Source organism: Capsella rubella, unplaced genomic scaffold, assembly GCF_000375325.1.
Source record: "Capsella rubella cultivar Monte Gargano unplaced genomic scaffold, Caprub1_0 scaffold_3, whole genome shotgun sequence".
Taxonomy (NCBI): domain Eukaryota; kingdom Viridiplantae; phylum Streptophyta; class Magnoliopsida; order Brassicales; family Brassicaceae; genus Capsella; species Capsella rubella.
In genome coordinates this window covers 6,734,125-6,760,304 of record NW_006238921.1, presented here as the reverse complement: position 1 = coordinate 6,760,304, position 26,180 = coordinate 6,734,125, and the positions used below count along the sequence as shown (strand labels likewise).

The window sequence follows — 26,180 nt, the reverse complement described above, 5'->3', positions numbered from 1 at the left end:
TCCTTTCTCGTGGATAATATGGAGACATGTCATATGAAAAGAGAAAGTGCTCTTAATCTCTGTCTTTCTGACGATTTGGAAGAACAACACTATTGGATTATGTCTTATTACAACTTTCCAGGCCTGCTGGATTTTTTCATACTCTTTTCTGTGTTGGAACTTTGCATTCATTTTTAACACTATATAAACATAGGAATGGTCTTGAAAACAGTTCCAAATTCCGATCCCACTCCAAAATCAGTCAAGTTCTTGAGATCCATCCGCAGTTGTGTTCTTCCTCTTTTGAATCCGTTATAACACCAAGTTACTTTTTTCACCGTGGTTTTGCTAATGTTTGTCGAGTTGAGACCCCGTGCAACAGTTTGACAAAACCCAAGAAGCTCAGCTTCCCGTCAGTGTGTCTTATCCAGTCATGTAGAATGGTATGGACTGGGATCGATGATCCAACACCAAGTTCCTACAATACATTTGTGTTCACTTTAGTTAATAGCTGCAAATATTGTGAAAGAAAAGTCCAAGTGGAGAAGAAAACTTACAGATGCTAGTTCTTCGATGACGATAACTCGGTTTCCATTCATCTCAAAGAGCTCATAAGCATGACGAATGCTCTGCTCCCAACAATCAAGAGACTCATGCTGATGAACGCTAATAGAAGCTGCACAAAACTCTTCAAAATCCATCCCTTTGTATTGAAGTCCATTTAACTGTCATTTCCCAAAACAAAGCTTTTTGTTACCAACCTTGTATTGTCTCTTAAACAGATTGAGCAAAAGGGCAAGAACAGAAACGGAATTATACCAACGCAAGAAAGTCAGGGATCCGTGATTCCTTCATTGCATCTGTTGCATTTGTAGCAAGTGCCTGTCCAAACAGAAATAAAACTAGCTTTGAGCTGTTTGTTCTCTACCAGAGAGAGAGAGAGAGAGAGAGAGGAGAGAGACGGCGCATACCAATCTGATGCTATCCAAAGTAATGAGGCCATTTTTGTTGGGTGCTAAGAGTGCAAACTGCGTTTTCAGATAAAGAAGCTCATCGGTAATTAATGTCTTGGACAAAGCCTGGAGGAGGGTAAAAAGAGTTAGGATCAACACGAAAATATGGAGAGCTAACTAGATTGAAAGGCATCAAAAATCAAACACATCCTTTAATGTTCATTGGAAACAGTAGTATAATGATTACAAGAAAAATTTACCATCAAAGCAGCTTTGCGCAAAGACGAAGATTTCAAGTATGCTTTGATCTGCTTGAAGATCATAATATCAAATGGAATATCTACTTTCTTATAACCCGCGATCCAGGGATGCACTGTAAAACCAAGAAAAACGTAGATTAACTTCAAGTGGGGATTCATGACAGCTAGAAACAGAAGATGATAATTAAAGAAAAATGTGGAGATTTTATAGTTTACTGACTCAGAGCTTGAGAGGCTGTCATTCTTTTCCGAGGGTCCTTGTACAATAATCTCTTAACAAAATCTTTAGCCTCAAAGGATAATGAAGGCCAAGGAGGTTCATCGAAACTAGGATCAGCTTTTAGAACAGCCCTGAAAATTCCTGATTCAGTTCTTGCCCAAAAAGGACGGCTTCCACATAGGAGAATGTAGGCTATTACTCCTATGCTCCATACATCAGCTTCCGTTGTATAAGATCTATGTAGAACTTCAGGGGCTACGTAATATGCACTTCCCACTATATCATTAAGTCTTTCGTCTGGTCTGACAAAGTCCGATAAGCCAAAATCTATGACCTTTAACTGAGAGTTCTCCTCCTTGGAAGTGTACAGGAAGTTCTGACACAAGAAAGTTTTTCAAATGTGAGATTGGTATTAAACAAAGAGAAGATCTTTCGTTCGGGGTTTGAAGGGAAAAACAAATACGAAAGTGTGGTTCACCTCTGGCTTTAGATCTCTATGCACAACTCCTTGGAGATGACAGAAAGCTACAACGTTAAGGATCTGTATAAGCACTGCTTTTGCATCATGTTCAGAGTATTTTCCTCCCCTATAAGAGAAGATGAATATGAAATAGTTAGAAAGGAAAATAAAACATCTTGAAGAAGAATCTCTGAACATAAGTTAATAAATATTATAGCAATCTTTAAAAGCAGACCTTGCTAGTATCCTGTCAAGGAGTTCACCACCTCCACATAACCTGAAAGTTGAAAGAAAGTAATTGTTTATTCAGCCAAGTCAAGAAAATAAGAATCTGATAGCTCCACCTAACAGATTTTTGTTCCTAAAATATAATGAAAATCTAGTTGATTCAACATCACACAGGGATATATAAGCACATGATATGTGGCGTGGAAACAAGTTTTCTTACTCCATAACGATGTAGACGTTGGCATTGTCCTCAAATGCATCATAGAATTGTACCAAATTTTTATGTCCAGATAACGCCCGCAGTATTTTCACTTCTCTTCTCACATCCTCTATAGATATCGCAGATGTCATCTGCCAAAACCAAAACCGATGAGCAACAGTCTATTATGGGTTACGCTAACACTAAACCCATCTGTATATTATTATTTTGCAGATGTGTAGATTCCAACTAACTTAAAGGCCTAGCTAACATTCTTAGTCATCAAATACAGAGCATAGAAATCTCATTTGCTTAATGACAATAAGCACAAATATCCATGCTTCCAATTTATTGACCAATTTAAAAACGTTTAGAAAATTTTCACAGAAAAGTCAGCAAAAGCTAATATCTACAACCATTGAAAACTAGGCTATTGAAAAACAAGGATGAAACATTAGTCTCATTAAAAACTTCAACATCATCCGCTTTTCTCTATTAATTCCTAAACGTGAAAGTCCACATACGCTATTAATTTTTCAACAAGATGGCTTAAACAAGAGGACAGTGAGCTCGTAGAGAAGAAAAGAAACCATCAAGAGAACGTAATGGTCAAATTACAGTTTCATCATGGGAAGCAACAAAAGGAGACTATGATAGTTTGTTCTTCTACCTTAAAACAGTTTAACATCTATTAACGAAATCAGAAAACAAACAAGAGACACACAAAATCTTCAGTTTCTCAAACTAAGCTATCACTTGAGCCAATTGAAGCACAAAACTAAAGATGGAAACTTGAGACTATCAGAAAAGTAAAGTGGTAAAACTGACCTTAGATTTTGGGATGACTTTAACAGCAACCTCCTGATCTTTGAGCTCTCCTTTCTTGAACTTAGCAGAGCAAGTGTAACCAAAATGCCCTCGCCCAATCTCTTCCCTTAATTCAATCCTACTCTGTAACTCCTTGGAAAACCCAAATCTTTTGTCCAGCCCGACCTCCTCCCTCTCCTCCTCCTCTGTCTGATTCCTCGCCGCAGGCAGAGCAGCCTCCTTCTTCTCCTTCCTCCGCCGCAGAACATCCCGTATATGTTTCGCCGGTGAAGGAGGGTGAAAAGCACGCGCGAGCTGACGGAGAGGAGTGCTGGTAACGCTCTTACTCTCTCCAGCTCCGTCGCGGCTCTTGTTACGGCGGTGACGGGCGGGGCTAGGAGTGTAGAAAGGGAAAAAAGGAGAGGCTTTTACGGCGGGAGAGGAACGAACCGGTGATTTGCCGGGATGGGAAGGGGTAGAATCGTCATTATGAAGAACCAGGTCTTTGGGTGCGTAAGGATTAGGTTTGACGGAGGAGGAGGGCTTAGAGGTACAGCCTCCCATAGTCTTCTTCTTCTTCTTCTCTTCTCCGGTTCAAAGAAATATAAAAAAAAAAGAAAAAAAGACAGAACAAGAAGAAGAAGAAGATTTGGGAGTTGTGTGTCTGGACGACTTAAAGAGAATCACAGCAATGACATTGAAACGCTCTCTCTCTCTCTTTCTCTCTGCTGGTTTGGTTTTTCAAATCAATGTAGTTAGAGAGAGAGAGAAGAAGAAGTGAGCTGTAGAAGAGAGAGAAGCCACATGGCAGAATCTGCGGGTGTGAAGTTTGCTTCCAACTGATGAAGAAGGTTAGATTAGATGTGGATTGGTTGAACCTTTTTGCCACGTCTTTCTATTTCTGAACCTTTTTTAATTTTCTTTTTATGTATAATTTCATATTCACACACACACACATATGTTTGTTCTTTCTCTAAGCAATACTCTATACGTTTTTCTTTTTCTGTTTTGTTTACTTATGTATCATCAACTTTTGTTTTTTTGTCCTTTTTCTTGTCTTTTTGTTGCTGATGTTGTCTTTTTGTGTTTTGATAGGCGAAAAACCAAAAACCAAAAACCAAAAACCAAAAACCAAAAAGTTCTTTTAAATTGGTGAACGGTGTAGATCTATGGTATTTATATATATGTTGAAACAAAAATATCTTATAGAAATGAAATAAAAACGTTTTCAAATGTACTTATGGACGTTATCATTTTACAAATTTGGAATTAATTAAAGATCAATCTTCTGAATAGATACTATACAAAGTATCATAGTCCATGTATGTAGTTATATATTTTTTCTAAATATAACTTTATTACTAATTAGCTCGTAAACTATATATAGATAGATTACAAATAATTTCGCTCTGAAAATCAGGATTACGTTACATTACTCCATCAATTTGATTGGATGTACCTGCTTGTTCTTGAATAATGCATTCTTGCTTATATATGCTGTTACCTAACACCTTCGTTGTATCTGGACAGTGCGTATATCAATTTCATTTTTTTAATAGATTTCATCGTTTTCAATATATATACTTTGATCCACACATCTCTTACGTTTTTTTTTTTCTTTCTTTTGTCTCACTAACTCTTGATTTGATAATCTCTCTAGAATAGTTTAGTAGATCATAGAGACAAGTTTAATTATCATTATTTTCATCTCGACCAATCAGTATATAGTACGTATATAGTATAGGATAGGGAATTGGATGATTATATTAGATGTAAGAGTTACAATATATATACTGAATACAAGTGTAATTAAATGACAACTCTAGCCGTTACATATCTATTCTCTACACGCCCCCTCAAGATGGAGGGAGAGGTGTCACTCCAATCTTGCGAGAGAGGTTCACAAATTGTGTGCGAGGAAGAGGTTTAGTGAGAGAGTCTGCGAGCTGGTCATCCGCAGAGATGTGTGTAACACGTAGCGCACCAGATTGAACATGATCCCGAACAAAATGATAGTCTAGGGCGAGATGTTTCATCCTCGAATGAAACACTGGATTAGCACATAGATACGTCGCCCCCATGTTATCACAATAAATGACAGGAATCTGTGGTAACGAGATACCGAGCTCCGTGAGCAAATTGCAGACCCACCGCAGTTCCGACGCCGTGTTCGCAACAGCCTTGTATTCTGATTCCGTAGAGGAGCGGGAGACACCTTTTTGCTTCTTCGATGTCCAAGCAATAGGTGTTGTACCCATATATACAATATAAGCCGTTGTCGACACACCATCATCAATATTTCTATTCAAGTTAGCATATGAATAAGCATGGAGTATTGATGGAGAGTTTTTATGTAAGAAGATCCCATGTGAGGTCGTACCCGCAAGGTAACGAAGAACGCGTTTGACAGCTTGCCAATGCATGTCAGTGGGACAATGCATAAATTGAGACAGACGATTGACCGAGTAAGCAATGTCAGGCCGCGTAAAAGATAAGTATTGTAGGCTGCCTACAACGTGACGATACTCGCGGGGATTATCAAGGAGAGAACCAGACCGTATCGACAACGGAGGTGACGAGGCCATCGGAGTTGAAACTGGTTTTGCTTCAAGCATGTTGGTGCGGTTTAGGAGATCAATGATGTACTTCCTTTGCATCAAATGGAGACCCCTTGACGTTCTGGTTGCTTCAATTCCCAGAAAATATTCCAAATCTGTGGGTTCCTTTAAAGAAAAACGAGCAGAGAGCTTCACAATGAAGTCATTGAGAAGAGACGTACTGTTACCAGTTAACACGATATCGTCGACATAGACCAGCATGTAAACCGTGATCTTTCCATGAACATAGATGAACACAGATGTGTCAGCAAAAGAATTAAGAAACCCAAGGTGCAGCAGAAACGTTTTCAATTCTTGGTACCAAGCACGGGGTGCTTGTTTGAGGCCGTAAAGAGCTTTCTTCAGACGACAGACATGATGAGGCCGATCTTTATCAATAAATCCCGGTGGTTGTGACACATAGACCTCATCCGTGAGTGTACCTTGAAGAAAAGCATTGTTTACATCAAGTTGCTTGATTGACCAAGAGTTCTGAACCGCGTGTTGCAAGACGATGCGAATAGTGACAGATTTAACCACTGGGCTAAACGTTTCAGAATAGTCAATGCCGTACTGCTGCGTGAAACCACGAGCCACCAACCTCGCTTTATACCTGTCAAGAGCACCATTAGGTTTGTATTTTAAAGTAAACATCCACTTTGTATCAATAACATGTTGATTTGGTGATGGAGGAACCAATTCGTAAGTGTGATTACGAAGTTGGGCATTGATTTCATCACCCATAGCATGTCTCCAATTCGGGTCTCGCATAGCCTGGTTAACCGTGGTTGGGATGAGAGGTTTTGTGGTGGTGAGGATTGTATTTAAGGACGTTTTGGTTTTTGGTTTGGTGATGTTATTTTTGGCTCTTGTGATCATTGGGTGAGAATTTGTTGGAAGCGGAGGTTGTATAGGTGAATCCGGTGGAGACAGAACCGGAGGTGATATTGGAGGTGACGGTGATGGAGAGTACGTGGTTTGACTTGGTGTTGGTGAGTTTGTTGGATTTGGTGTTGGGCTTGGTGTTGGGCTTGGTGTTGGGCTTGGTGTTGGGCTTTGAAGTTGTGTTACACTAATCAAAGTTGTGTCCATGGAATTTTGGCCCACTTGACCACTTGACTCTGCTTCGTCGGTGTTGTTCACAGATGCAGGAGACACCAACGATGACTGAGATGGTGACGGGATCATCTGCGAGGGAACCGGCGAGTGAAGGATCTGTGGAGGGGACCGAAGAGACAAAGTTGATACGAGTGGTGTAGTCGGAAGCCGAAAAATCTCTGGAAGGGAAACGTTGGCTGGTGGAGATTCAAATGTGGGAGTGATGGGTGACTGAGTTTGTAGAGAAGCAAACGGGAACTTTGTTTCATCAAACTGAACATGCCGAGAACTATAAATGCGACCAGCGGTGGGATCAAGGCATAGATAAGCACTTTGAGTAAGTGAATATCCAATAAAAACACACGGCTTAGATCGATCTTCGAGCTTGTTTGAAGTATACGGTCTTAACCATGGGAAACAAAGACTCCCAAACACTCGAAGCTTTAAGTAATTGGGTGGAGCATCAAATAACTTCAAGTACGGCGACACATTATGTAGCACCGGAGTTGGCATACGGTTTATCAAATAAACGGCAGCAGCAAATGCATATGTCCAATACATCTTTGGTACCGACGCTTGATGAAGTAGTGTTAGGCCAGTCTCGACAATGTGACGATGTTTACGTTCGGAGATGCCATTATGTTCCGGCGTGTGAGGAGGTGAGGTAAGATGAGATATGCCATGAGTAGTAAGATATGACCGCAATGCAATATACTCTCCGCCATTATCACTGTATAAAGTGCCAATTTTTCTCTGAAATCGATTCTCAGCCAAAGCTTTGAAAGCGACAAATGTATCTTTAACTTGAGATTTTTGCTTTAACGGATAAAACCAAGAGTATCGGGTATAATGATCAACAAGTATAAGATAATACTTGAAACCATCTACGGAAATAAGAGGAGATGTCCAAACATCAGAGTAAACATATTGAAGAGGTTTTGTAGAGGAAATTGTATTTGAAAAGAAAGGCAATTTATGGCTTTTATTGATAAGACAATGAGAACAAGGAGATTGTTTTTGTAAAGGTTCAGAACATGGCAAAGAAAATTGAGAAATAAGCTTTTGTAAAATGGGTGGAGATGGATGACCAAGTCGAGAATGCCAAAGTGGGAGAGATGTTTTGGATGTTGGTGTTGCAAACATAGAGATATGATTGGTTCTGTTGACTGGCCACTCGTATAACTCGTTCTTAGTTCGGCCTTGGAGTAACCGGTCCCCAGTTTTGAGATCCTTCACCTGAAAGTGAGCAGGAAAGAATTCCACAGACACTTGATTAGCGTTACACAAACGGTAAACGGATATAAGGTTTTTGTGAAGGTTAGGAACATAAAGGACATCATTTAGTCTAAAAGAACGAGAAGGGGTAGGTAAGAGAGTGGAACCAGTATGCGAGATTTGGAGACCTGAACCATCAGCGATGGTAACTTCTTCTCCACCGTTGTACAGCTGATGGAGAGACAGATTGTTTAAGTCTGTTGTGAGGTGGTGCGTCGAACCACTGTCAAGAAGCCAGTTTGCATTTGGAGTTGGTGCAGCAGCAAAATGAGCACGCGGCTGCCATGGGGCCGGACTAGACACGAAAGAACCGGCTGTAGAAGAGTGAAGCTGCGAACATGTTCTTGCACTATGTCCGTGTATCCCACAAATTTGACAATGACCTTGGTATCCTCGTGGAGAAAACTGATCATATCTTGGTTGACCTTGTTGTTGTTGCCATGTTTGATTGTTGCGATTGTTGTTGGACCGATATTGCCCCCGAGAGTTCTTATTCTGCCCGCGGTAGTTGCTGCTTTGACCACGATAGTTATTGTTCGATCCTTGGTAGTGTGCGACGTTAGCCGTGATAGGAAGTGACGAGGAGTTGGTGTTCGCTTGGAGAGACAGGAGCTTCACCTCATGATTGAGAAGCTTTTCATGGACCTCTGGAATGGATGGAGTTTTCTCACGTCCTCCAATTTGATCAATCACTGGTTTGTAATCTTCAGGGACACCATTGAGGATATGGTCAATTTGATCCTCTTGTTCCACAGGTTTACCGAGCAAGGCGAGTTGATCAAAACGGGCTACAAAACCTTGAATATATTCGTCAATGGTTTTCGTGCCTTTAGTCCACAGCGGGAGTTGTAGACGCAACTGATTTACGTGACCACGACTCGGATTCGCATAGGTTGTTGTGAGCGTGCTCCAAACATCAGCAGCAGTGGAGCATCGAGACAAGATTGTTTGGACAGACACAGAGATCGCACCTAGAAGAGCACTATAGATGAGTTTGTCTTGTCTTTTCCATAACTTGTAGGCATGATTGTCAGAAACCACACCGTCAGTTGTAGTCGTCTGCTCTGGAACGACTATGGATCCATCGAGATATCCAGCGAGTTCATAGCCATCAAGGAGAGCATGAACTTGTTTGCTCCACATGAGAAAGTTGCTGGTATTGAGTTTAGTGACGTTTGTCATATTGACATGAAGTAGAGTAGGATTTTCAGAGACAACGATGGTCTCACTAGAGGTGGAGGATTTTGTCATGTTTGAGAAGCTGAAAAGAGAGCGGCGGCTTAGGAAAAAAAATAAAAAAAATTTAGGGTATTAGGTATCGTCGCTCTGATACCATATAGGATAGGGAATTGGATGATTATATTAGATGTAAGAGTTACAATATATATACTGAATACAAGTGTAATTAAATGACAACTCTAGCCGTTACATATCTATTCTCTACATATAGACAATAATTATGAAGTTGGTTTGCTGGTATTGCATGTTTAGTTTCATGTAAATATATAGTATATGGCCAACAATTTCCAACCGTAGAAGGCTTTGTATTAATTTGGGAGTAAAAATTAGGTTTTGTTTCAATTAAAGATTTACATGATTTAATAGTATTAATCAATGTGATACTTTTAGTTTGTTTGACAATATGTTATGAAACTAGTAGACAGCCTTAGCGTAAGAAATCATGAGTTTAGTTTTGCTATCCCCAATACCCCATTTGTCTTTTCAGTTATATTTATAAGAAACTGATTACATTTCAAATTAACCAATCTTACAGTTACTTATTCAATCCATTATTCATCTAAATCAACATAAAGAGTTGAGATACACAGCTAGGGTTGCAATTCTTGTGCTATAAACCCTTCATTATTCAAATAATCTCACAAAACATAAAACATATATTAAACATACAAAAGAAAAAAATTACCAAGTTAAAAGAATTGAGAGGATGAAAGAAGTTATATAAGACGAACCCTCAAAAAAACGTCACCATGCCTTCATCATAGTTCATTTTCACTATCTCTTCTCCCATAAGTCATGTGCCTTTTGCTTGCTTCTGTGAACGTAGCTTAGAAAAACCAACCCCATATTATGTATTATTTGGTTAATTCACTCTAATACTTTTTTACCTCTATTATATCATAAAAATAGTAGTCCTTGTGGTGGGGAATTATTTAGAGATTGTTAGGTGAGAGTGAGATGGAGGAAGGTTTGCCTCGCCCCATGGTGAAGCCTCTCGTTCCATCAGGCATTCTTGGTCCCTTTGTTGCTGTTTTAGGAGATGAAGATTCGTGTGAACCTAGGCTCGGTATCCCGAGGCTGACTCCGAGCCCAATCCCGAAGCTACGTCCTCCTCCTCCTACTGCGTAGCTTCTTGGGGATCGTCCTCTTCCTTTTCCTCTCCCTTTACCCCATAGTCCACCAACATTGTTGTCATCACCCTAACGTGCACAGCAAGAACATTTAGTTTGTATCTATGGGAAAACATTTCGTGGGGGTTACGAAACAGTACTAACATCGTTATCAAGCTGTGATTCGGTTAAATGGAGACGTGGAGAGTCTTCTCCTGATTCATAAGAAGGGAGCTCATCATCAATGAGGATTCCATCGAAGTTTCTTCGGTTCTTGAGCACTGATTTGGGCTGTACATAGTACACAAGTTATGATAATGCACTTAATCTCAGAGCGTTTCAAGAGAAATGTGTTATTTATTAAGAAGAGAATATATAAACTTACAGAGCATCTAAGAAGCAGCCTCACACGAAGCCCTTTCCTCCAGTTTCTTTCATCGTTCAGCTTCTCCACCTGGTATGATCACATTTGCTATATATCTCAGCAGCTAATATATGCAGAGTTTTGGATCACAAAGATGGTTGAAAGTAAAGATTTACTCACAGCTTTATCCGCGATAACAGTGTTGTCATACTCGATAAGCGCGTGAATCTTTGGGGTAAAACAAGAAGAATGTATATGTTAAGCTCTAAGTCCAGGTGATAATAAGAAACAGATCATGCATGGTACTTACTTTGTTGCTCATCAAGAAATCTCCTTTTGGACGAGAGGAGTTGGACTCTGGAGGATGACATATACGAATCGCTTTGACACTGAAACAAATTGAATCCAGAGTTGTTGTATTATTGATTTAGAGAAGCAATGTTTAAAAATAAAAGTAAAAAGCCTTCTTACTTTCCAATAACTCCAAAAATCTTCTCAAGGTTCTGGTAAGAATGATCATCTGGCAAATTCTCTGCTACAACAGTCCGGCCCTGCAGAACAATACAAGAACTTGTTGTATAGTTGATTATAATAAACAAGATGAAGCTCTTTCATGAGATTCAAATTTACCTGCAATTCCTCTCTGTCTCTGTCAGTAAATTGACTTGTACGCTTAACTTTCTTGCCGTCTTCACTCACAACCTATAATTTTGTTCACAAAAAGTTCTCTCAGAATACTTAGATCTTATAACATTTAGTTAATGACTAGAGAATTAAACAAAAAAATAAAGAAGAAGCTTACAAGCTTTGAGGAAGAGCGTAGGGAAAGTGAAACTAGGTGGTGGTTACTCGTTAAAGCCTTGATCTTCTTAGTCGAAGCAATATATGATATAGGCACTACGTTCAAAACATATGAATGCAAAACTGATATTCACATCTTTGCAGAAATCTGAAGGAACATATAATAGTTATAAAAAAAAAACAACATGTGCTTACCATAACCTTCAGGGTCTTTGCTTATGTGCTTTGAAATGGACTCGTTGGCTAGGAGACTCATATCCGTGAACTGGTACTCAACCTATATATACAAGTGGTTTTCTTGTCAGTCAAGATAGGTTTGAAAAGGCTAAACCAGAGTTGGTTTGTTTGGTAAACCGGAAATTTCATCTTATTTGATTTATCGTTATAAGCAATTACACCAAACTAACTACCACAAATAAATATTGTTAGATCAAATCGTATGATTTATAACTGTAAATCTGATCTCATAACATAAAAGTTTACGTATCAATTACGTAAAAAGTGATAAAAGACCTGTTTGACGATCTTAAGCCGGAGATCATCGGAAAGCAGATTCTTGGAAGAGGAAGAAGAGGAAGAGGTTTGATTAGCCGGAAACTGAACAGCCGGACTCGGAATGTAAAACGCAGCCGCCGGATCATGAACATGTTGATGCTGACCAGTAGGATCTCCTCCTCCAACGTAGATCCAATCCGACGATGGAGTACCAACGTTTGTTCCTCCGCCGCCGCATCCTCCAATGCAACCGCCGTTGTAATGGAAGCAAGGGTAAAAGTAACCGGAGATCGGAGAAACCTGTGGTGCTGGTGCGGTGGTATGTGATCGCGGTACGAATTCCGGCGCCTGAGCGTTGAATTTAAACGCCGTCGCCTGAGCGCCGGAAGATCCGCCGCCTACGTCTGAATATTTCTTCTCCGTCGTCTCTTTCGTGACGGACTCTGCCTCTTCTCGCTGCATCTGCGCCATATTCGTCTCACTACTACTCGTTTTTTTTTTTTGGTTTTTTGTTTGTTTGTGTATATATTAATTTTTTTTTGAGTTAACTTTTTTTCTTTTTTTTTTCAATGTAAAAACAAAATATGAGTAGTGAGTAGTTTTGATGTTGTTATGTACCTTTTTGATTTCTTCTTCTCGAAATTTTCTCACTTTCCCAATTATTTTCCAAAACATGGAAAAAACTTTTGAAGCCTTAGTTTTTTCGCGCAAATTATGGTTTTTTAACGAGAAAAATAAGCTTCAAGGTTTGACTATGTATTTAACTTTTTTTTATTATTTTTCACTCAATTTAGTTTTGCAATTTTTTATATTTATTTTACCTATCTCTTTCTAATAACACATTTCTATATATAAATTGAAATTTAGAGTATACAGATTAATTGACATAAATATACTTTCATTTGTTGCTAATCAAAATTTTGATAAATGAAAAATTTATCGACTAAAATTTGTATATTTGCGAACACAAAAAATACAAAACCAAGATCATTATTTATTATTTTTTTTTTTGGAATAAAACTGAATTAAACAAAAATAACATATTGCATGGAGCATGGTTATAACTTATAAGTCAATAATGATCACAGCAAAAAGCATTTCCTACCATCATCAACAAAACCAAACTTGGTTTCCCCAATCCTTGTTGCGGTAAGATTTGCTACTTAGATTGTAGTTGCGGTGAGATTAGTTGCCCAAATTGTAGTTGCGGTAATCCTCAATGTGGTTACCCCAAATGGTTAACAAAGCTTTGTTGCCTTAATTGTTGTTGCTGCATCAATCTTGCTGGTGGTGTTGCAAGAAGTTGTGACCCAGTGTTAGTAGTTAGGGCACTTGGATTCTGAAAGACTCTTTCTTATCATCTCTTCCGGCAATATATATATCTACAATATTGGTCATCCCTGTTTCCTTCAGTATATCCTTTTGTTGTAACTCTATCATGTTCTACATCAAGACTCTTGATTGCTATATATATCAACGAACAAAGAACAAAAAAACAGATATATAAAATGATCTAGCACATGTTTTGAAAAATAAACAAGAAAGCTGACACAATATGATCTATATATATCATTAAACGAAAACTAGTTAAATTATATTACAATGATCCAAGAACTGTTTGCAGATAGGGAGGTTGCAAGCTCCTTGAGCTTAGTTACTCTTCTCTTCTCTTCTTTGAGGGAAATCAAAATATGCTAGGATTTCAACACATTTATTTTCTCTCTTTCAGAGAACCCTAATTTCAATTTATAATTGTATTGACCCTTGTTAATTAATGAACAAAAATCTTTGGTATATTATGGTCTCAAATTAAAACAAAACATATCTTATCATTGATTCTAGATTTCTAGTTCATAATCAAGAGGAGCAAAAAGCCTGCACTTGCAAGCAAAGCAGAAAACGCAATGCTTACTAACATTCGAGATAGTACGTACCTTTTATCTTTTTAACTTACCTGTTAAGGAGGAGACCAAATCAATGCAATGGCATATTACTTTGCGTGCCTCTATCATTCGGATCTTGCAATTATTCTCCTTTATATATGTACAGAGCTCCCCAAATCAGTTTCACAACCTGTCCAGGCTAATTCTGAAACCCTAGTAAAAGCATAGTTATTCAAGTTGTCGTATCTACCAGATTTCGTTAACAATAGCTCTATGTTCCGACATGGTTAACAGACTCGTTGGTATATCGTGGCTTTGTAACTCTATGTACTAAACACATTAGAATGATTCAAAGACAAAATGTAGAAAACCAAACATTATACTCATGTCTCCAAAAGATTCATAACAAAAGATTCCTAAAAGGATATTCAATGCATCACTCAAATTTTTCATATATAACAAAAGATTTCTAAAAAGGTATTCAATGACATTTTCAATGAATCATGGTGATCTCACAGTGTGGAGAAAGCTTAGTGAATGTACTAAGCTCGTTGACGATATCTGAAACTTTCTTGTCTCGAACTTTCTTTTCTCTAGCTTTCTTTGCTCTAGAAGAAACACCGTATGCTTCTGAAGAATCTTCGAAATGCAGAATGAGTTTCTTGAGAACTACTGAACTCTCAAGAAAATACCTCACAAGTGTCTTCACGGACTCTACCACCGTAACCTCTTTTAATTTGATCTCAACACACTCCAGACTCAGTAACATACTCTGGGAACTTAGTTTGATTTCCTTTGTCTCGCTTTTAACAGCAGTAAGGTCCTGCAAACGGACAAGAACAGTGTACATCAACAGTGTACTCCTTGATCAACCAAATCACAGATTCAAACAGATTCTTACCAATATGAGATTTTTCAGGTTTGGGAAGCTCTCAAGAAAGGCTGGAAATAGTTTTACCATGTCATTATGGAGTCCAACTTGCAAACGAGTCAAGTTATTAAATTTGCGAATCCGTCCCAGATTGAAATATTCAAAGAGGTCCTGCAAGAAGAAAGAAGTAAATGCATATATATTGTGGATGATTAAACTAAGCATTAATTTCGATTGTTTAGAATTTATATATATATAAAGTACTTACATGTAGAGTAGACGTAGAGAGTATCATGTGTCTCACACTAGAGATACCCTTGAGAAAATTACGGATAACACTTCTCTCCTTTGATTGAAAGCCATAACCGATCTCGATCATGGAAAGAGAAGTCAGATTCTTCAACACAATCTCATCAGATTTATAATCACTGAAGTTCATATACTTGAGTTGTGGAGCATCAATCTCAACCGTATAAACCGTATCAGTGTCTTGAGAATCACACGAGAAAACGAAGCTCTTAAGAGTCTGAGACCTCACACGCAGAGCCGACCAATTTGGGTGGCCCTCATGATGGTCATAAGGCAAAACCAAGAGAAAATCTTCAAGAACAGGACAGCCTGAGATGAGTTTCTCCATGAACAGAGGATCATCATCATCGTACGAAACGTCCTCAAGGTGCATGGTCTTGAGACAAGGTAGAGAAACAGCAACCGCGGGATCCAAACTCGGCAACCCTACGTTTGTAAGCTTCAAAGACACCAACGTGTTGCTGTTGTAAATCCTCTCAGTCATGTAATCTCGCCAAGAACGTTCCAGAAGACAATCGACTTCTAGATTCTGGACTCCGCGCTCAACCACTGTTTCGATCCATCCCACAAAATCTTCTCTATAGTCACTGTTTTCGTCGTACTGTACCTTGAACGTTTGGACTCTTCGTCCGTTGTTGTGATGGAAATTCAGGTAAGTGTTGATGTAGCACGGAGCGCCCTGAGGGACTTGGCCATAAGGAGGGTAATCAATGCGACGCAGGTCGAGTCCTGGGACATTGAGCCAGAGTGATCTCCACCTCTTGGACAAAACACTTGTTCTTACTGACTTTTTGGTCGGACGGAACGAGAGGATATGCGTCAGCAAACAATCTGGCAGGTTGCTGATTCTATCGGTTCCCATGACGATAAACGAAAACCTTATATTTTCATTTTAAACAACAACAATGACATCAATAGTATATATTATAATGAATCGATCTAGTGTACTAGACGGTTACATGAACGTAAAAAAAAATGAAGAACTCACCGTTGCTTTAACTTGTTTGATTATTTCTCGCCGGAGGCTTTTTAGGAGGAGCAAAATGATAACTGGTGATGAGCACTAATGGAGTAGTGGGTATATAAATATATAATTGTTACCTAAGCAAATCACATCTCTAAAAATCCGGAGATCCAGTGCACTAAAATTTTTGAAAAATAGAAGATTGGGTCGTGTATGGTATGGTATCTTAATTTGATTTGTCACTTATTTTGCTTACGGGTTTAGTTCAAGAAAATTAGTCGTTATGGTAAGTTTGGAATTCAAATCGCTCTGACTAAGGAGAGAATCAGCACGACTCTGTTTTTTACGTCATTAATCTTATCTTAATTTTTTTTAAAAGAGTAGCCATGTATCTCCTCTCTACATTGGCTAAATGAATCCAATCATATTAAAGGAGCCATGTATCTCCTCTCTGCATTGGCTAAATGAATCCAATCATATTAAAGGACCTTGAGTTTATTGCTATTGAAGTGTGAACCATTGTCATTTGGTTTGGTAGAATCATGTTTTATAAGGCCACATCTTTTCGTCATTTTGATGGCATGACAATTTTGAAAGGGCCAAAAGGGCAAAAGGGCAAGAGGGCAAGCAAACATTTCATTGTGAAATAGGAAGTGATTTAAACACTTGGTTTGGGTTTAAAACATATCTCGTATCCTTGAATCTAGTTTTTGTCACTATATACCACAAGGGAATAACATTTGAAACATCTCCAAAAAGGCTGCATTTGCAAGCAAATTCAGAAAACGCAATGCTTACAACTCTCACATTCGAGATACACCTTTTAGTCTTTTAACTTACCTGTGGAGGAGGAGAACTAAATCAATGCAATGGCTTTGTCGTGTTTCCAAGTCCTGAACTGACCTCTACTGATCCAAAAAAAATTGTCCAGGAAATCAAAACCGACCTTTGGGAGAACTGGTTTTGCCTACGTAGAAAACATCATCAAAACTTGCCACTTCCTAAAGAGTTATTCTTCAACCTTGATGAAGTGGTTGGTCAGATGTTCTGAGACCGATGTGTCTTCGAATGAATCAACTATCCGCCCTCGACAGAGAGCTTTCTCCATTGCCCAAGAACTTGACAAGAGCATCTGAAAGTGGAAGGGAAGGAAGGTCTTCTGTCTTCAGTTTTTTATCTTTCTCGTTCGGTTCCTCACTATCTGTGTCTGACCGAATGCATATGCGTTGGTTATACCATAATGAGAAAAGGGACAAGTTGAAATTCATCTAGCTTTCTTACCTCCATCTGATTCCATTTTTTGCTTTCCGTTCTTTGGAGAGTTAGGGCTAACTGATTCTCCCAGACCAGAGACAAACAACAATTAGTAGTATATAATTAAAGTGCCTAAACCGGGGAAAGATGGCTCCCAAAGAAAATGAAAGAAGTTTCCAGTCATGAAATACCTGCATTATTATCTAAAGGCCATATGTGCTTTGTTAGTAGTTTATTCATTTGAAACATATTGATAGACTCGACAGGGAACAGAGATAGCAATGACTCGTCACATATTATTGTGCGTCCATCATTCGGATCTTGCAAATTGTTCTCTTTTATATACTTCCAAAGCATTTTCACCACCTGAAACCATTCACCAGTACAAAATGTCAAAACAAGGGACTTGGTCAAGCTAATTGGATAAGTAACTTTGAAATTTAGGCTCAGTGCTTGAGCTAGACATGTACCTCTGTCCTGGCTAATTCTGTCACCCCAGTAAACGCCTGAAGCTCCGGCGAGAGGCTGCAAACTTTAGCGAAGCCACCTCCTCCTTTTCTCTTGGGCTTCTCTACTGACTTGGCTGGCCTATTAGATAGAGAAATCTTAATCTATGGGCATTATAAGGGTGGCAATAACTAGCTGGACAATACAAAAATTGCGTGAGAAAGAGAAACTAACTTTTTTCTCTTGCGTTTCCGCAAACTCCTAACTTCCTCATCTTCATTTTCTTCTTCCTTGTTCTCTTCCACTTCTTCGTTTTGCTCCCCTTTCTTGTCAGTTCCCTCTGATGCCTCATCGTCATCTTCATCTTCATCTTCTTCTTTGACATTGTTAGCACACCCTGGAGAGAATAAAAAATCATTTCATTGCACTTGAGTAACACAAACTCAGAAACTGCTGTCTCCAACCCAAAGTACTCAGGAAATATATAACACCGTCTTACGAAACAAATTGGTCTCTTGCACAAATATATAAGCATCTTAACAACACAACGCTGGGGGGAAATTACTATTATTCAACACTAGAAAACCAAAGTATTATCAGTTCATGACATTCTTTCAACATAATCACTCTCTACAGCGGGGTACTTAATTCCAGACAATTGAAAATGCAGTATAACAATGACAAGGACATTACCATCTCCATCGCCTAAGGGCCAAATATGCTTCGTTAATGCCTTGTTCATTTGAAACATATTAATGGTCTTGACACGGAACAAGGAATGAAGCAACTCATCACACACTATCTTCCTCCTGTCCTTTGGGTCTTGCAAACCCTTCCCTTTGATATAGGCCCATATTTTCTTCACAACCTGATAACAAACACAACACAAAAGAATGACACTCCACCCAAAACATGCGCAGAACATTTCCTCAGAGAATATGACAATTACCTCGGTTCGAGCTAACTGAGATGTTCCAACAAGCTTCTCAAGTTGTGGAGAGAGCTGGCATACTTTAGTAAAGCCACCTCCTCGTTTCTTGGCCTTTACTGGCCTAACACATCAAACACACAATATTGAACATATATAAATCTCTCCAATTGGAATTAAAAACCAGAACTCGGTCTCTGATTAGAAATGCATTTGAAACACATTTTGATTAGTTCGGGAAATGCAAAGGATTCCTATAAAGACTCAATTTTTTTAAGTGTGTGTATGATCATCGATTCATTGATAATGGAATTCAAATAATCCCATTTCACAGAAACCAACCACAATCACTAAAAGAGAAATTACCGTTCCTCCTTCTCTTCCTCACTTTCACTTCCATTTCCGTCTTCAATTACCGCCTTGATTTCGTCGGCGGCATTAATGTCTTCTTCTTCTTCTTCTTCTGCCTTAAGGCTCTCTTCTTCTACAGAGCCATTGCTCTCGAGAAAAGCATCGATTTGATCCCTAATGAAAGCCTTCTTATCAGTAAAGTCGACACCGAAATCCGCCTCCAGCTGACGACGGACGGTAGCCGGAGTCGCCGTGTCAAGGTCGGAGCTACCGAGAATCTCACGGAGACGGGTCACGATGTCCAAGTCGGAAACCATTTTTTCCGTTATTGAAGAAGAAGGAAAACACGAAGCGGCTGATGAAAGCCAAAACCGATTCTCTTGATGTGGGAGAACTAGAGAAAGGATGTAAACGTCGTCGTTTTTGGTGCTTCACCACCCTTCTTCCTCCTTTTTTCTTTTTCTAATAGATGAATAGGTGTTCGAATACGACCATAGTTAGAAATTTATTATTATGGCAAAAACTTTAACACGTTTTTTTGTGGTATTTTTAATTATGGTTTGATTAGAAAAAAAAAAAGGGTTTGGATATTATTATCTTCTACAACTAGAAGTTTCATTTCATCAACCGAAAGAAAAGTACCGTACAAGTAAAGAGATTGGTTTTTTTCTAAAAATGTGGTTTTAAGCAACTCCCGTGAAGGCCATATCTGCCTAAGAAGACTGGACTGGACCACAATATAATATGAAAGACTTATGACTTTATAAATAATACGAGTTTTGGATTCAACGACTCTTAAAAGTCAAGATAAGAAGACTATAGTAGGGAGAGAGCTGAGACATATATATATAACTCTATATATGCCAACACAAAAGAAAAACAGAAGAGAACGCTTAACAATTATATATATATATATATGGTCTAAAAAGAGTGTGATAAATGATTATATTTTAAAGGATGGTTTTGAGTTGGAGGTAGTGGACTAGGGCTTATTGAAAGCTTAGATATATATGTTTCAATTTGAAGAAGTTGTTGAGCCTCTCTACTTTACCAGGTTAAAAAGTATGATATGTTACGCAAATTCTACCATTTTTTCTATAGATACTCCCAAATTCTAGATTTACAACTTAAAAAAAAAAAAATATATATATATATATATATATATATATATATATACTTATTGTAGCTAGAATCGTGAAGTTGCCAAATCCTGTAAGAATATTTTATATTAAGTGTGGCTTGTGTGTCTTCTGGTTTATTTATGAAGTTCAAATTCATATTAATCTTATGGATTCTAATATTAGGGACGACACCGTGATGAATCGGTTTCGATTAATGAATTAGAATTCGGGTGTATTGATAACCCTCTTCCCTTGCCTTAACTATATTATATAAGTCATATATATTATTGTATATATTATATTTATGCATTATTAAAGAGGTGGTTATTATAAACCAACACAACTCTCTGGAAAGATGCAATATACATGTATATATATGTGTGGTGTTGAAAAGTGACTCTCTACGGTCGTTGTTCTCATTGAGAGGGAAAACACCACTGATTAAAAACAACAAAAGAGATTAGTGATCTTCTTCATCAAAGATCACAGGAAAGCAATAAGGAGTAAGGGAAGAAGAAATCAATCTGTGAAGAAGACTTGAATCCATCATCAAACCCAATCAAGCAATGGATCAAGGTTAGTGTTTCTTCTTTCATAAGAAACTGTTCATGGTTGAATTAAATTAAATCTAGATGATCTTTGGGATTTAGATTTCATGATAGAAATCATAAAGTTAGATTAATATTTGGTAGCAGAGCAGATCTAGATTTATTAATTTACCATGTTCGTTCATCACTGTCAACGCATGTTAAAAGGTTTATAAACAGTTCTGGAATTTTGTTGCATGATCGTAACTTTTGTTCGTCACCATGATCGTAACCTTTTATTGTTGGGAACATGTGGAATTATTAAGGTTGAAATTCAATGGTTAGATTCTGTTGCAATAATGAACAGTTTTTTTATTATTGTGTGTGCATGTAAGTGTCGTAGATGGAATCATAGAATTGATGGTTAGTGGTGTTTTGATCATTCACGTAAATGCATTTGATGATTGAAATAATTGTTCTAATTAGATTCTGTTTCTAATAAATGAATCATTGTTAAAGTTGCATATACATGTTCTGGGAATTGATCGTTTATGGCATATGAATAAAAGCGTTCATTGTTAAAGAATATGGCTTAAACTGTTGGTTTAGGTTGATTAAGTGAAATGTCTGGTTTAGTTTTAAATTGCATCCGCTGTGCATTAAATTAAAATTGGGTAATTATGTTATGAAATATTAACATAATATAAAGATAAATTTACCTATTAAAGTTTTTAGTGTTTATATTGTATATAACTTGTTAGTCACCAAAGTGACCTTGTTATATTACACATACACATTAGAAAAAGAGATGCTAAATGACATGTAGGATTGATTGATCAATTATTTTATTATCTATATATTTTGTAGATCACCCAAAGGTGGATCATTGAATACATAGTTAATAATATGAAAGAATTAATCATTTTTTATATAGTCAGTAATATGTATACCCAAAGGTAACATGTTTATTTGATTTATATGTGTAATTTGATTGATTATAAAAGTATAAAAATTTAGCATCATTAAATATGCATGTGTTTAAATATTGCCCAAAGGTTATTTAAATTCATGCTTTAGAGTTAAGCTAGGCCTTAAGAGTCTGTATAAAAGAATCAAAGCACTAATAGGTAAGCATGTTTAAATGTTTGCAGCTTCATCAAATTTGTATGCATCTGCTAACTCTGTCGTGAAGTTCAATGGGCTGAATTATGGTGAATGGTCAGAACAGATCCGTTTTGCATTGGGTGTAATGTCTTTGGACTCTGCAATACTAACGGATGAGGAACCTCCAGCCATTACAGTTGAGAGCTCCGAAAATGAAAAATCTCGTTACGAGACTTGGGAGCGATCTAACAGGCTGAGTATGAACCTCATGAGGATGACAATGGCAGAAAGTGTTAAGCCAACTATGCCTAAGACAGAGAAAGCAAGGGAGTTCATACAGAAAATTAAAGAGTGTTCACAATCAGATTTGGCTGACAAGTCGGTTGTAGGGAGTCTCATGAATGAGCTTACTACGAAAAAGTTTGACTGGTCTCAGCCAATTCATGATCATGTGACCCACATGTCTAACTTGGCAGCAAGGTTGTCAACCTTGGGAATGGAAGTTCATGAGAATTTCTTGGTCCAGTTCATTATGAACTCTCTACCTTTTGAGTTTAGCCAGTTCCAGGTGAATTACAACACCATCAAAGATAAATGGAACTTTAAGGAATTAAAGGCTATGTTGGTTCAGGAGGAAGGGAGAATTAAGAAAATGAAGGATCATGTTGCCAATCTTGTGGGTTTTGGAAACGTTAGCAGCACTAAAGGAAAACCAAGTAAGCATGGCAAGGCAAAGGATAAAGCTTTCATGAAAGGACCCGAAAGTCAGATCCATAAGGAAAAGAAGTGTTTCTTCTGCAAGAAGGTGGGACACTTCAAGAAAGATTGTCCGAAAAGAAAGGCTTGGTTCGACAAGAAAGGTACGCAACATATTTATGTTTGCTCTGAATTGAACCTTGTTGAAGTGCCTAAAAATACTTGGTGGTTAGATACTGGTGCTACTACTCATGTGTCACATATTAAACAGGGATTCAGTTCGATTCAACCCATAAGAGGACCTGAACAATTCTTGTTCATGGGAAACAGAATGAAGGCACGAATTGAAGGCATTGGGACTTATAGGTTGATCTTGGACACTGGATGTCATGTAGATCTTGAAGGGTGTCTCTATGTATCTGAGTGTGCTAGAAATCTTGTTTCTGTAAGTAGGTTGGATGATTTAGGTTTTAATTTTAGGATTGGACATGGTGTTTTCTCATTGTACCTGAATGATAACCTTTATGGAAGTGGTATTTTGTTTGATTCGCTTTATCGGTTCAATCTTGATGAAAAGTTTTCAGAATCCTTGTTTAATATTGAAAGTCAAGGCATTAAGCGTAGTGCATCTAATGAAAGTTCAGCTTTCTTGTGGCATCAAAGATTAGGTCATATATCCAAAGAAAGAATTATGAGGTTGGTAAAGAATGAAATTCTTCCTCAATTGGATTTTAGTGATCTAGATGTGTGTGTGGAATGCATTAAAGGAAAGCATACCAAACATACAGTAAAGAAACCAGCCACAAGAGGTACTCAACTTCTTGAGTTAATTCACACTGATATTTGTGGTCCATTTGATGCTCCGTCTTGGAGCGGTGAAAAATACTTTATCACTTTTATTGATGATTACTCACGTTATGGTTATACTTATCTGTTGCATGAAAAATCTCAGTCTGTGAATATCCTAGAGATATTCATTAATGAGGTGGAAAGGCAATTAGATAGAAAAGTGAAGGTAGTGAGATCTGATAGAGGTGGTGAGTTTTATGGAAAATTCACTGAGAGTGGACAATGTCCTGGTCCATTTGCAAAGCTACTTGAAAGTAGAGGCATTTGTGCACAATATACAATGCCTGGTACTCCTCAGCAGAATGGTGTAGCTGAGAGGCGGAATCGTACTTTAATGGGAATGGTTAGGAGCATGTTAAGTAATAGTTCTTTACCCCTTTCATTGTGGATATATGCATTAAAGACTGCAACGTATGTCTTGAACCGGGTTCCTAGTAAGGCAGTTCCTAAGACTCCTTTTGAGCTGTGGACGGGAAGGAAACCTAGTTTAAGACATTTACGTGTTTGGGGATGTCCAGCAGAAGTAAAGCCATATAATCCACATGAAAAGAAACTTGATTCTAGGACTGTCAGTGGCTTCTTCATTGGCTATCCAGAAAAATCAAAGGGGTATGTATTTTACTGTCCTAAGCATAGTACGAGAATAGTTGAAACGGGAAATGCTAGATTCATTGAAAATGGTCAAACTAGTGGGAGTGGTGAACCAAGAAAGGTGGACATTAAAGAAGTCCAGGTTGAAGTTTCTTCACCTGTTGTTACACCTGAGGTTGTTGTTCCTATTGTTTCACTACAGTCAAATGACACAATAGAACGACATGATGATGTACCAACCCCACTAGATGAAGGGACAAACAGTGAATCTGTCACTATTCAAGAAGGAAATGGTGTACCACAAGAACCATTAAGGCGATCTGGAAGGCAACGTAGGTCTGCCATTTCAAATGACTATGTGGTTTATGCTGTTGAAAGTGAATGTGACTTAAGCATTGATGAAGACCCGAACACATTCCGAAAAGCCATGGAAGGTGACAATTCTGAAAAATGGTTTAATGCTGCGAAAGAAGAAATAAAATCTATGGGTGATAACAATGTTTGGGACTTAGTAGAGTTACCGAACGGTTTCAAAACCGTTGGTTCGAAATGGGTCTTTAAGACTAAACGTGACTCGAAAGGTAACGTTGAAAGATACAAGGCTCGCCTTGTTGCTAAAGGTTTCACCCAAAAAGATGGCATTGACTATAAAGAGACTTTCTCTCCAGTTTCAAAGAAAGATTCTCTAAGAATTGTTGTGGGTTTGGTGGCTCATTACGATTTAGAGCTTCACCAAATGGATGTGAAAACCGCCTTTCTAAATGGAGAGCTTGAGGAGGAAGTATATATGGATCAACCTGAAGGGTTTGTGACCACAGGAAATGAACATCTGGTGTGTAAGCTGAAAAAGTCAATATATGGGCTAAAACAAGCTTCCAGACAGTGGTATTTGAAATTTAATGATACCATTACGTCATATGGTTTTGTAGAGGTTATCGTTGACCGATGTATCTACATGAAAGTTAGTGGGAGTAAGTTTGCTATTTTAGTCTTATATGTTGATGATATTTTGCTTGCTGCTAATGATATGGGAATGTTACATGATATAAAGAAATATCTCTCTAAGAACTTTGAAATGAAAGATATGGGTGAGGCATCTTATGTGATCGGAATAGAAATTATTCGAGACAGATCACAAGGATTGTTAAGTTTGTCTCAGAAAGGATATATCAATAAGATCTTAGAGAGGTATAGAATGAGTGAATGCTCTGCTGGTATAGTTCCAATTCAGAAAGGGGACAAATTCAGTAAAATGCAATGTCCAAGAAATGAATTAGAACGTAAAGGAATGGAAAGAATTCCCTATGCATCAGTGGTTGGGAGTTTGAACTATGTTCAGACATGTACTCGGCCAGATATCACCTTTGCTGTTGGTATGTTGGGTCGATATCAAAGTAATCCCGGAATGGACCACTGGAAAGCTGCGAAGAAGGTCCTCAGGTACTTGCAAGGCACCAAAGAGCTCATGCTTACATACAGGAGATCTGATCATCTTGAGGTTATTGGATATACAGATTCAGACTATGCCGGATGCGTTGATAGCAGAAAATCGACGTTTGGATATTTGTTCCTATTAGCTGGAGGAGCAATATCGTGGAAAAGTGGGAAGCAGTCTATTATTGCTTCTTCCACTATGGAGGCTGAATTTGTGGCATGCTTTGAGGCCACAGTTCACGCGTTGTGGTTGCGGAACTTTATCTCAGGGCTTCGAATTGTCGACACCATAGAGAAGCCGCTGAGAATTTACTGTGATAATTCTGCAGCTGTCTTCTTTTCAAAGAATGACAAGTACTCGAAAGGTGCTAAACACATGGAGATAAAGTATTTGTCTGTCAAAGAAGAAGTTAAGAAACATAGAGTGTCTTTTGAGCATATAAGGACGGAGATGATGGTCGCAGATCCGTTAACCAAGGGATTAGCACCCATGGCGTTCGTTGGCCATGTAGAGCGTATGGGTGTTATCGATAAGTCTTTGCTGTTTTGATTATAGAATGCTTATTATGTGAGTGACACTATGAATTCACTAAAAGTTATGTTTCTTTTAATTAAAGACGTTATCATTAAAGTATGTGTACACATTTACGGTTTATAGATAACATGAGTATTTTGAGAATTAAGGTTCTTCTCAATATAAAAGAACAATATAGAATTAGAATTGGTTTGTGATACATGGAAGGGAACATGTCGCTCAATGACGTGTG

At 38.1% G+C, this 26,180-nt stretch overlaps 4 protein-coding genes across 7 annotated transcripts; all 4 read right to left on the bottom strand.

The window, feature by feature from the left end:
- Window positions 1–34: 34 nt before the first annotated feature.
- LOC17892418 (CDPK-related kinase 2) lies at window positions 35–3,885 on the bottom strand. Its single transcript, XM_006299013.2, has 10 exons — window positions 3,128–3,885; window positions 2,321–2,451; window positions 2,108–2,149; window positions 1,891–1,999; window positions 1,413–1,788; window positions 1,193–1,305; window positions 951–1,058; window positions 799–861; window positions 537–704; window positions 35–457 (listed from the first exon to the last, which is right to left on the bottom strand). The coding sequence occupies exons 1-10, from the start codon at window positions 3,668–3,670 to the stop codon at window positions 314–316; spliced, it is 1,797 nt and encodes a 598-aa protein (XP_006299075.1). The 5' UTR covers window positions 3,671–3,885; the 3' UTR covers window positions 35–313.
- Window positions 3,886–9,834: 5,949 nt separating this feature from the next.
- LOC17891946 (la-related protein 6C) lies at window positions 9,835–12,715 on the bottom strand. The gene is made up of 10 exons (XM_006299501.2): window positions 12,103–12,715; window positions 11,785–11,866; window positions 11,591–11,685; window positions 11,419–11,490; window positions 11,260–11,339; window positions 11,099–11,177; window positions 10,969–11,016; window positions 10,810–10,878; window positions 10,590–10,715; window positions 9,835–10,514 (listed from the first exon to the last, which is right to left on the bottom strand). Exons 1-10 carry the CDS (start codon window positions 12,553–12,555, stop codon window positions 10,248–10,250), a joined length of 1,371 nt encoding a protein of 456 aa, XP_006299563.1. The 5' UTR covers window positions 12,556–12,715; the 3' UTR covers window positions 9,835–10,247.
- Window positions 12,716–14,460: 1,745 nt separating this feature from the next.
- On the bottom strand, window positions 14,461–16,009 carry LOC17890900 (F-box/FBD/LRR-repeat protein At2g26030). The gene is made up of 3 exons (XM_023785564.1): window positions 15,107–16,009; window positions 14,869–15,009; window positions 14,461–14,790 (listed from the first exon to the last, which is right to left on the bottom strand). Exons 1-3 carry the CDS (start codon window positions 16,007–16,009, stop codon window positions 14,461–14,463), a joined length of 1,374 nt encoding a protein of 457 aa, XP_023641332.1.
- A 724-nt stretch (window positions 16,010–16,733) lies between these two features.
- On the bottom strand, window positions 16,734–19,529 carry LOC17892801 (upstream activation factor subunit spp27). 4 transcript variants are annotated; one of them, XM_023786773.1, is made up of 8 exons: window positions 19,107–19,529; window positions 18,762–18,864; window positions 18,506–18,680; window positions 18,047–18,209; window positions 17,836–17,953; window positions 17,557–17,731; window positions 17,393–17,449; window positions 16,734–17,312 (listed from the first exon to the last, which is right to left on the bottom strand). In XM_023786773.1, the coding sequence occupies exons 1-8, from the start codon at window positions 19,406–19,408 to the stop codon at window positions 17,185–17,187; spliced, it is 1,221 nt and encodes a 406-aa protein (XP_023642541.1). In that variant the 5' UTR covers window positions 19,409–19,529; the 3' UTR covers window positions 16,734–17,184. The 4 variants fall into 4 exon arrangements, with proteins under 4 accessions (XP_023642541.1, XP_023642538.1, XP_023642542.1 ...); XM_023786770.1 differs by having other exon boundaries at window positions 16,734–17,318; window positions 19,107–19,528; XM_023786774.1 differs by having other exon boundaries at window positions 17,393–17,443; window positions 19,107–19,528.
- Window positions 19,530–26,180: the final 6,651 nt, after the last annotated feature.

Excerpts from the sequence above, each read along its gene's own strand:
- LOC17892418 (XM_006299013.2), bottom strand. The coding sequence starts at position 3,670 with ATGGGAGGCTGTACCTCTAAGCCCTCCTCCTCCGTCAAACCTAATCCT. Across the intron at positions 2,000-2,107 it reads CTTGACAGGATACTAGCAAG|GGGAGGAAAATACTCTGAAC; the intron begins GTCTGCTTTTAA and ends CTTCTCTTATAG. Across the intron at positions 862-950 it reads CTTTGGATAGCATCAGATTG|GCACTTGCTACAAATGCAAC; the intron begins GTATGCGCCGTC and ends CTGTTTGGACAG.
- LOC17891946 (XM_006299501.2), bottom strand. The coding sequence starts at position 12,555 with ATGGCGCAGATGCAGCGAGAAGAGGCAGAGTCCGTCACGAAAGAGACG. Across the intron at positions 11,017-11,098 it reads ATTTCTTGATGAGCAACAAA|ATTCACGCGCTTATCGAGTA; the intron begins GTAAGTACCATG and ends TTTACCCCAAAG. Across the intron at positions 10,515-10,589 it reads AATCACAGCTTGATAACGAT|GGTGATGACAACAATGTTGG; the intron begins GTTAGTACTGTT and ends TGTGCACGTTAG.
- LOC17890900 (XM_023785564.1), bottom strand. The coding sequence starts at position 16,009 with ATGGGAACCGATAGAATCAGCAACCTGCCAGATTGTTTGCTGACGCAT. Across the intron at positions 15,010-15,106 it reads TCTCTACGTCTACTCTACAT|GACCTCTTTGAATATTTCAA; the intron begins GTAAGTACTTTA and ends TTCTTCTTGCAG. Across the intron at positions 14,791-14,868 it reads ACCTGAAAAATCTCATATTG|GACCTTACTGCTGTTAAAAG; the intron begins GTAAGAATCTGT and ends GTCCGTTTGCAG.
- LOC17892801 (XM_023786770.1), bottom strand. The coding sequence starts at position 19,408 with ATGGTTTCCGACTTGGACATCGTGACCCGTCTCCGTGAGATTCTCGGT. Across the intron at positions 18,681-18,761 it reads CTCAGTTAGCTCGAACCGAG|GTTGTGAAGAAAATATGGGC; the intron begins GTAATTGTCATA and ends GTTTGTTATCAG. Across the intron at positions 17,954-18,046 it reads CGGAAACGCAAGAGAAAAAA|GCCAGCCAAGTCAGTAGAGA; the intron begins GTTAGTTTCTCT and ends TCTATCTAATAG.